Here is a 9,848-nt window from a genome sequence, read left to right on the forward strand (position 1 = left end):
TTTTTTTTCATTGATTGGAAAACTGTAAAAAAAAAAAAAAAGTGAGGAGATTGGTATGACATCATTAAGAAAACAGCTATTATCTGTTATTGCTATCATTTAATAAAAGGCATATTAACACCAAAAAAGGGGAAGATATGATTTCAGTATAAGGCTCTACTCCTTAAGTTGAATAAATTAAGTTTTATTATAGACTTTTATGTTTTCATTTCGCTATATATGATGGAATTTTGTCATGAATCACAACTGGCATATGGTCTACCCTTTGAGAACTACTGCTCTAGACTGAGCTAAAGCAGTCAGACTCCTACTTAGGCTACCATGATGCCCCAAATTATAAAGGGCTGATAATCCATCCCAATGTTTCATGTAATTTGTGATAGATTGTATTTTCCAAGATGGTCCCATCTCCCATCCCACGGTCATGACATTCCTGACATAGGGAGGTGGGTCTCTGTTCTCTCATCATGAACCTGGGCAGGCCTGTGATTACAGTAGAAGTAATACTATGTGATTTCCATAGATCATAAAAGGTAAAAGGTGATACAGTTTCTACCTAGTTCTCTTGAGATGCTGGCTTGGAGAGACCCATATGGGCAGGCACTGAGGCCCTGGCTGAGCTCCAGCCAGCAGTCATCAGTGATACGGGTGAGTCATCTTGGAAGTGGATCCTCCAGTGGAGCCACCACAGCCAATGCTGTATGGAGCAGAGACAAGCCTCTGTTGAGCCCTGCCAAAATTTTTGATCTCAGCCAAATAAATGATTGTTGTTCTAAACTACTAAGGTTTGTGTCTGTTTGTTATGCAGTAATGTATAGCATAAAAATTTTGGAACCAGGAAGTGAGAAATTGACATAAAAAACCCTAAAATGTGACGTTGCCATTTTGGGACTGGGTAGTAGGCAGATGCTGGAAGGGGCCAGAGGGGAGTGTTAGTGAAAGCCTGCAGAGCCTTAGATTATTAGCAGACTCTTTAAGGCTGTCTAGGAGGCTATTAGTGGGAATTTACAGGAAAGAGAGGAAAATGTTATTAGAAGCTGGAGAAAAGGGGCCCTTGTTATGTGATGGTGGTAAGTTTGGCCACACTTTTGTCTAAGTAATGACCTCAGTGATCCTGCTAAGGACTTTTCCAGTGTTCAACTGCCACCTGGATTCTCCTACTAAAATATGAGAGGAGAGAGATGAGCTGAAAAGGAACAGTTCAGTTTTCAAATAAAATTTAAAAGAAATATAAAGGATTCAGTACTTGCTAGGTTTGAAAATAAAATTAGTTCTCATTTCTAGCCTTTCTAGATGGCAGAAAATTCTCAAACTAAGAAACGGCTTCTGAGAAAAGGTAAAATCTCAATCAGGATTGTGAGGTCATTTTTTTAAGACCTTAGAGATATCCAGGTGGTATGTCATGGAAACTTTCAGACTCAAAAAGGCTTTTCTCAGTCTCAGACTTGAGGTGGGCTTTCTCAGTGCAGCTGGGAAGGTGGCCTGTAGCTGTTCTAGGCAGTCATCACCACAACTAAACTCAAATGGAAAGAGAGCAGCTCTCTCCCAATAATGGTATATATATCAAGGCATCATCTGATTCATCTTGTCTGAGTCCCATGCTCTGAACCAATCACAGTGTTAGGGGGTTGGAGAACTATGACTAATCAACCTGTCATGTGCCTGTCTTAGTCAGACAGTATAGTCTATCGTCAAAAGATGGAGTTTGGGGGAAACACACTGGAAAACCTCTCACCTCTCAACATTCAAAGCCACCAAAGTCTGTTCAACTGGCTCTACCAAAAATGGTGAAATATACATTTATTATTGCTTTCTTTTTTGCTCTATGGGAAATACTGTTATGTAGAGAAATGTGATCATCTCTGTGTATTTTAGTTATGTGCTATCTGTAGCTCTCAGAACTATATGTAATCTAGAGCCGACTATGAATTTTGTTCAAGTTTTCTTGAGGTATGAGTATTTTTCCAAAAGCCATGGAGAATCTGACTTTGGAAATGTAAAATTGTATGAGTCTTACCTGGAGGGTCTGGGTGACCCAGGTGAGACTGAGAGGACAGCAGTGGGATAGGAACTAGATAGAACTGGAAGGACATGACTCAAAGTGACCTGAGGCATTGCAGTGGAGGAGAGAAATCAAGGTGACAAGCAATGTAGATAAGGTTAAGATGAAAATGGGAGAAAGGGTAGTGAACTTGGTAACCAGAAGAATCCAGTAAGGGCAGGATGGGAATGAGTGAAGAATGGGTCTCTCAGGAGACAGCCTGAGAATAAGACAAATTTTTTTTTCAACATGGTCCTTGGCGTTTATGGTAGGGATGGACCCAGTGGCTTAAAAGAACCATACCAGATGACAGCAACAAAACGCTGTCAAGCGTCTATTTTAGGGGAATGGCATGTGAGTGCCAGTGGTGGTTGCTGCAGTCAGAGGGAGACATAGAGCTGTTGACTGATAGTACTTAGTCTCAAGTAGGAATTGGGACTTTTGTTTGTTCACGTTTCCTTGATATAGTGATGGAGAAGGTCGACGATAGAGTTAGTAATCTCACTGCTGTGGTATTATCCTTGGTGCCCAGGGGAAGAGGGTTTGATTAGTGTGGCACAGGGATGAGAGGGTAGAATTTCATTGTCACAAAATAACTTTCTTGAAAGTAAGCTACAAATTAATAGCTTGTTCATTTGTTTAAATTTATGCTGTATTTGTTTTTAATGATTAGATTTGAGGTAAAGATATCATGTTAGGCATCACAGAATTTGGGATGCATTTGTCCTGTGAAGAATGGGTGATATTGTTTCTTCAAGGACCAAAAGCCAATGACAAATAGGAGTTAAGGAAGAAAAGGCGAAACTCCACTGAGAAGAAAAGAGAGATGGAAAAAGAAAACAGAAAAGGATGAATGAAAAAGTCAGAGGGGAGACAAAGCAGTGTTGAAAAGGGTTAGGGTTGAAGAAAGAAAAACAGTATATATTAAAAAACCGTATAGGAGGCGTTTCCATCTACATGGTCCATGACCATTTCAGCCTTTACATCAGGCAGAGAAAATCAGTTAAAACAGTTGTATATATAGACACAGCTTGAGCATTAAGAAATGCAAATTTCCCTGGAACTGGGATCACTTAGCATCTTCTGGATTGGGGGTGGGGATAATGTGTGTAGCCAATCAGAATGAAAGTAAGTTGGCAAGAAACCAATAGGAATTAGGCATGGAAATGGCTTTCATGTGAAATCAGTTGGCAGTACTGTCTGTGGCAAACAGACACAGAGCTGAGCATTTTTTATGATTTTCGAGTGCCTTCATCTTGATTTCAACTCTGAACCTGCTTAGCTTTGGCAGAAGGTATTGCTGGTCCTAACAGTTTAGAGAACTTGATTTGAGAGTGATGCTGTAATGATGAGTGGGCTGTGAAGGTGCCAAGGATGTGAAGTGCTACTTGAGGGACAGGTTTGAAGATACAATGTTTTGAATCCCATCTCTGGCCCACCCTCTGCTTCACACCAGAATCACTGTGGCTTGCAGACCAAACAAATGCAAAATAAATATCCAAAGATGAGCTCCACAAATAATGGGGATACTTCAGGAGCCTCTAGGAATTTTAGGTTAAGTCTAGCTGCAAGGAAAAGAAAAAGAGAATGAGCTCTTCTCAGGACCCCACATAGATTTGTGCAAGCCATGTCCTACACAAAGGGGCAGCTGTGATGGGGGTGGGTATTGGGGCTGAAGTCCAGCCCGTTATTCATGTGCCAAGCCATGTGCCCCGTTGTTAGCAAGGGAGACTTTTTCTAATTCACTCAAAGCTACCATATGAGCAAACCTCAACTTTTGTCTCTTCCTTTGTTTTGAGGTTAGTTCACATCCTTCCCCATCCCCGACCTTAACTGATGTGACTCAGCTTTGACCTTGTTCCTCATTTGCCATTTTGGATTTGGAGGGGCCTGAGAGAGGAAAAAAGGGACAAGGGATTGCAGTAGTAAAAGAAAATTTTAGAATGATTTGTACCTGTGGAGAAAGAGTTCCCCCTCAAAGAGTTCAGTTCATCAAATATTTATGGAGAGCCTATTGTGTGCCACATACTGTGTGCACAGCCTTAAGGGAAATCAGCAGTCAGCCCTGACCCTCAAGAAACTCACTGTCCAATGGGGAAGGCAAAATCGTACAATAAATGGTATGTGCAAAAATCAATACAGTCCCTCCCCCATACACACGGAGCAGTATGAGGAAGAAGCACTAACACTGCTGTTAATGTTCTTAGAGCAAAGGTGGAACAGGCAGTATTAACATGTACCTTGTGGCAAGAAGAAATGTGCTTATATCTGAGTATGGTATAATCTTTAGGTAGAAAGAATGTGGATGGATTGGGTCCTGGCAAGTCTCATTTTCTTCTTTTTTGTGTATCATAACGGATTAGTCTGTACTAGTGAAAGTGTCAACAGTAACTCTCATCCAGGTTCATCAGTTGGGACTGAAAAAGCAATGGCAAAAGCAAACGTGTCCTTCTGGGTGCAAAAAGAAGGTAACCAGCCTGATTTACTCTGTGGACGGTCAGCTGACTACATGCCAACAAAGGGGCATTTCCCAATTCTTGTATGTTCCACTGTTGTTTTGGGAGGTAGGTGGTTGTTGTTTTTTTTTTTTTTTTTTTCGGTACGCAGGCCTCTCACTGTTGTGGCCTCTCCCGTTGCGGAGCACAGGCTCCAGACGCGCAGGCTCAGCGGCCATGGCTCACGGGCCCAGCCGCTCCGCGGCACGTGGGATCCTCCCGGACCAGGGCACAAACCCGTGTCCCCTGCATCAGCAGGTGGACTCTCAACCACTGCGCCACCAGGGAAGCCCCAAGGTGGTTGTTTTTATACCTCATCTCTCCTCTGCCCTCTGAACCTTTCTTAGTGCAGAATGTAATCACAACTATAACAAAAGAAGGGGGCCAGTGAAATTATAAGATGTTACTGAATGCTATTAGTCTTGTTTCATTTATTTATAAGTATCACCTATACTGTGCTCCTTCATTCAGTGACATTTGCTGAGCACAGCAGTGTGGAGGATAAGATAGTCCTTAAGCTCAGGGAGACCTCTCGTGGGGGAGACAGGCAGACATATAATTACAATGCAGTGTCATTAGTATAACTATAAAGGTATGGTCCAGAATCTCTGGTAACAAGGGAGAGGGAGAGCCTCACACTGCTTGGCTGCCTGATTGCCTGCCAGGCCTAACGTGACCAAAATATCTGGGATGAGGGGAGGTCAAATGGGGCAAATAGAACTCAGATATATAGATTACAATTTGCTTAGTTAACATCATCAATTTTGTCCATCCTAGTATAGCTTTTATGTGATTTTTCTTTAGGGAAGATGCACCACCCACCCACCCCCTAGTGGGGAATTAGGAAAAGCTTCACCTGTAAGGTCTCTTAAACAATGATTAAGAATTCAATAGGTATGGTGAATGATACTCATGCAGATAAAATGACGTATTAAAAAACACAGATGCGTTATTCCATAATTCAATGCTAGCGATTAGAGAAAATTTTCTAGTCCCCTTAAAAATTTTTTTATTTGGGAAAAATGTCAGCTGCTTTAAAATCCTTTCTGGAACTAGGCAGACTATAAAGAAACAAACAACGAAGCAAATACACATGAAGAACTTCAATTTTACTCATTTCAGGGAATGAAATTGCTTTCTCTGGGGTCTTTAAAACACTCATTTAGTGACCTTGGTCCCTTTTGGTACTAGAAGGTGCTGTTGACCATGTATTTCGCTAGCTTTGGATCCTTTATGATTACATAGAGACAAGTGCTCCAGCAGTAAAGGGCATTGCAGAAATAGTTTGAGAAACATTTCTTTGGCTAGCCTTATGCATAAGAAGTATTCAAAAAATATTTACTGATTTGTCATGAGCTCTGGCTGGAAGGAAGGAAATGCAGACTCTGAGATGCCAATGAGTCTTGCCTTAGGCATAAATTAATAGGTTTATAGTCGATATATTGCCTCAGGAGGTGATGAGCTGAATAATCTTAGAGTAGGGAGTTTTAAGGCAAGAAAATGCATATAAATAGGATAGCTAGTGTCTTTTCACACTTGCTGGTGAAGGCAGTTTTCCCTATGGTTAGATCTCAGTTAAAAGTATTTCTGGCTTTTAAGAAAACTATAGAATATATGTTACTGTAGCTTAGGAGGAGTAATGATTAATATAAGGCATACTTTATAGGTATGAAATTTGGTTTTTCATAATTTCTCATCATCAGATCCATAGGCAAGATACCCATACAGTGATCCTAACGTGCCACTGGGTGGGCAAATGGGAGGTTGTTGGAACTTCAGTATTTTCCAAATTCACCTATGAGTGATGCCTCATTATGTGTGTCTTATACTAAGAGACAGCATTTCTAACAGCTGTCAGTTATTCATGATGATATGACATACAGAGGAAGTTTAAAATCAAATACCTAGAGAGAGGTAATATTAAATTGTTTTTAAACCATATCTTATGTCCAAATAACACATACATGTTTTTTTTTTTTTAGGACTTCTGAGGGCATTTTTAAAGAATTCTGAAGTCATTGTCTTGATGATTCTTTCTCTTGTTGGATTTTTGATAGGACAACTGGCCTACAATTTTGTTGAGGTGACGTACATACGAAAACTTAGAGAATAGATTAAAGAACAAAGACCAAAAACAAGGTCAACTCCCATCCCCATCCCTGAATGAGTGGAATTATTATTTCTTTTATGTGATGAGCTACTGAGAAAAATTTATCTGGTGTTAAATTTTTGAAAATGAAAAACCATCCAAGAAAGGAAACAAATTAGAGAGACTTAAAATAAAGCAGTAATTTGGAAGTGAGTAAAATGTGATTGCATTCTTGGGTTCTTCGTCACCTGCCTTTGGTCCTTACTCTTGTTTCCTTCCCCTGTACAAACGCTGGACTCTCCCCTACTATTGTCTTCAGCACCCTCGGAGACTCTAGTTACAAAAGGCAGCAGTTACTGTCATGGTGAAGCAAGGTTACTATTTTCTAACTGCCAGATTAAATGCAAAGCGTGCATCATCTGAAACATAGATCCAAGAAAAGCTTCATTAATTTAATTTATTGACATGATTTCAAATGTATAGCTGTGTGATCAACAACAATTTGTCTCCACTCATTCTTTTATTTAAAAAAAAGTGGGGACAATGCTTGTACCTATTTAGGATTGTAAAAGCCTCTTGTTAGTCTTCTGAAACACCACACAACTAACATCTTTTTAGTGTTAACTATGTGCCAGGCTCCCTTTTAAGTTCTTTGTTTTCTTTTAAATAAATTTATTAACTTATTATTAACTCTTGAGTTAATTCATTCATCCTCACAGCAACCCAATGGAAGTAGGTACTCTGTTCCCATTTTACTGATGAGGAAACTGAGGCATAGAGATGTTAAGCAATGAAGATTAAACTATTAATTGGGCCAAAGACTTTTTAGGAGGGAATATTTATAGCACTTCAGTCATTGTTGTTGTTAGTGTTTTCCATTCATCTGTGTATAACCTTCATGATTTATGTCCTATATACACGATCTGTACTATTATCTAGGTATTATTTTTCTTTACTTGACTCACTGAAAGATTTTAAAATCCTAAACAAATATCTGTGAAATCATAAGTATCCATGCAAAGTTCTTTTTTTCCTCTTATGCAAATTAAAATAATTGTCTAACAGTCAAATAAAAAATACCTATCTGTGAACCACCTAAAATCACCTCAGGGATCACCGATGGTGAAGTATGACTTTTGAAAATACTGATTACTTACCACAAGCAATGTTTGTGTAGCCTAAACTCACACACGTTTCTGGTGAGTAGAGGACTATGCATTTAACTCATGTGGATGGTTAGTTAGATCAAGAAATCTACCACAAGACCCCCAGGACTGGCCTTGTAGATAATCTCTCATTAGTTGCAAATTGGAATATTATAAAATTTATATTGATTGACAGAGCATCAACTTAATTTCTAATACTTCAGAATGGTAGCAAACTAATTTCTTGTTTGCCTTTGTTACTTTAGATGCACCAAGTCATCTACCCTCTTCTAAGAACACCAAGTTTTTCACTTTATTGTTATTTTTCACCTTTAATTATATTTATGGCTGCTTTGGATGTAGACTTCTATATACTCAAGAATGTGTTTTGGCAGGTAAGAACACATTTTAAGACAAATTATGGTCCATTCTTGCTTATTCATGTTGACAGAGAATATGACTCTCTACAAAGAAGATTAATAATTCATAAATCTCACATTTTTAGTTGTTTTATCCCCTTCATTCTGCAAAACCACTAATTAAAGAGAGTTGAGGGGAGGGAGAAGGAATGGATATTTGCTGAGTGACCACTGTGACTAGGCACTGAGTTATTATCTCCATTTCACATATAAGCAGAGTGTAGTTCAGAGGTCACAAGGCTGATAAACAGCAGAACCTGGATCCTAATCCCACCTCTGACTTCATCTCAGCTGTCTATCTGTAGATTTGTACATTTTCACTGCTCTGGTTGTTTTATTTATGCATTCTCTCTCTCTTTCTTTTCTTAATCATGCTTGCAAGATTATTTTTCTTTGCAAAATGTTTTATTTTCTTTGATTTTATTCTATACTTTTCTAACATCTTGAGCTAGGTATTAGTTGATTGACTTTTAGCTTTTTTATTTTTGCATTTTGTACATTTAAGGTTTTAAGTTTTCCTGTGACAACTCTTTTATATTCACCTCAAATGTTTAGATTTTAGTGTTTTCATTTTTATCCTTCCTACCTAAATTTTATTATACTTTTTTCTTTGACCTGTTAATTATTTAAAAGTCGTTTTTAAATGCCCAAATATGGCTTCTAAATTATCATTTCTCTTGTCACATTGTGATCAGAGAATGTGTTTTGTATATCAACTCTTTGATTTTTGTTGAAGTATTGTTATTTTCCTAATTTTTCCTCATTATTTAGTTACCCTTTTGTCCCAAATAATGCCTTTGCCTTAAGTCAATTTCATCTGGTATTATTATAGTTATACTAGCTTTCTTTTGGTTAGTATTTGCCTGCTAAAAATTTTCCATTCTTTTACTTTCAAGATTTTGATGTCCTTATGCTTAGATGTCTTTTTGATAATATACAGTTGGATTTTGTTATTTTATCCAGGTTGAGAATCTCTGCTGGGCTTTTTTTGGATTTTGGGGGTAATATTTGTTGTGATTAAAAATAGAATTAGAAGGGAAAAAGATTTTAGCAGATTTGAAACACCAAGGAAGATATGTAAATGTCTTGGAAAGATGCTCATCTTTTTTTTTTTTTTTTTTTTACATCTTTATTGGAGTATAATTGCTTTACAATCGTGTGTTAGTTTCTGCTTTATAACAAAGTGAATCAGTTATACACATACATATGTTCCCATATCTCTTCCCTTTGCGTCTCCCTCCCTCCCACCCTCCCTATCCCACCCCTCTAGGTGGTCACAAAGCACCGAGGTGATCTCTCTGTGCTATGTGGCTGCTTCCCACTAGCTATCTGTTTTACATTTGGTAGTGTATATATGTCCATGCCACTCTCTCAATTTGTCACAGCTTCCCCTTCCCCCTCCCCATATCCTGAAGTCCATGCTCTAGTAGGTCTGTGTCTTTATTCCTGTCTTACCCCTAAGTTCTTCCTGACATATTTTTTCTTAAATTCCATATATATGTGTTAGCATACGGTATTTGTCTTTCTCTTTCTGACTTACTTCACTCTGTATGACAGACTCTAGGTCCATCCACCTTATTACAAATAGCTCAATTTCGTTTCTTTTTATGGCTGAGTAATATTCCATTGTATATATGTGCCACATCTTCTTTTTTTTTT

General features: G+C 38.4%; 1 protein-coding gene across 1 annotated transcript in view; it reads left to right on the plus strand.

The window, feature by feature from the left end:
• Positions 1 to 1,924: 1,924 nt before the first annotated feature.
• The window catches only part of SLC9C2 (solute carrier family 9 member C2 (putative)), a 92,814-nt gene continuing 84,890 nt past the window's right edge, over positions 1,925 to 9,848 (plus strand). Inside the window, exons 1-4 of the mRNA XM_007446770.1 lie at positions 1,925 to 2,039; positions 4,405 to 4,605; positions 6,519 to 6,619; positions 8,037 to 8,165. Coding sequence (XP_007446832.1) covers positions 1,925 to 2,039; positions 4,405 to 4,605; positions 6,519 to 6,619; positions 8,037 to 8,165 — 546 coding nt within the window. The remainder of the gene's footprint in view (positions 2,040 to 4,404; positions 4,606 to 6,518; positions 6,620 to 8,036; positions 8,166 to 9,848) is intronic.

The sequence above is a fragment of the Lipotes vexillifer genome, unplaced genomic scaffold (genome assembly GCF_000442215.2).
Source record: "Lipotes vexillifer unplaced genomic scaffold, Lipotes_vexillifer_v1.1 scaffold685, whole genome shotgun sequence".
Lineage (NCBI taxonomy): Eukaryota > Metazoa > Chordata > Mammalia > Artiodactyla > Lipotidae > Lipotes > Lipotes vexillifer.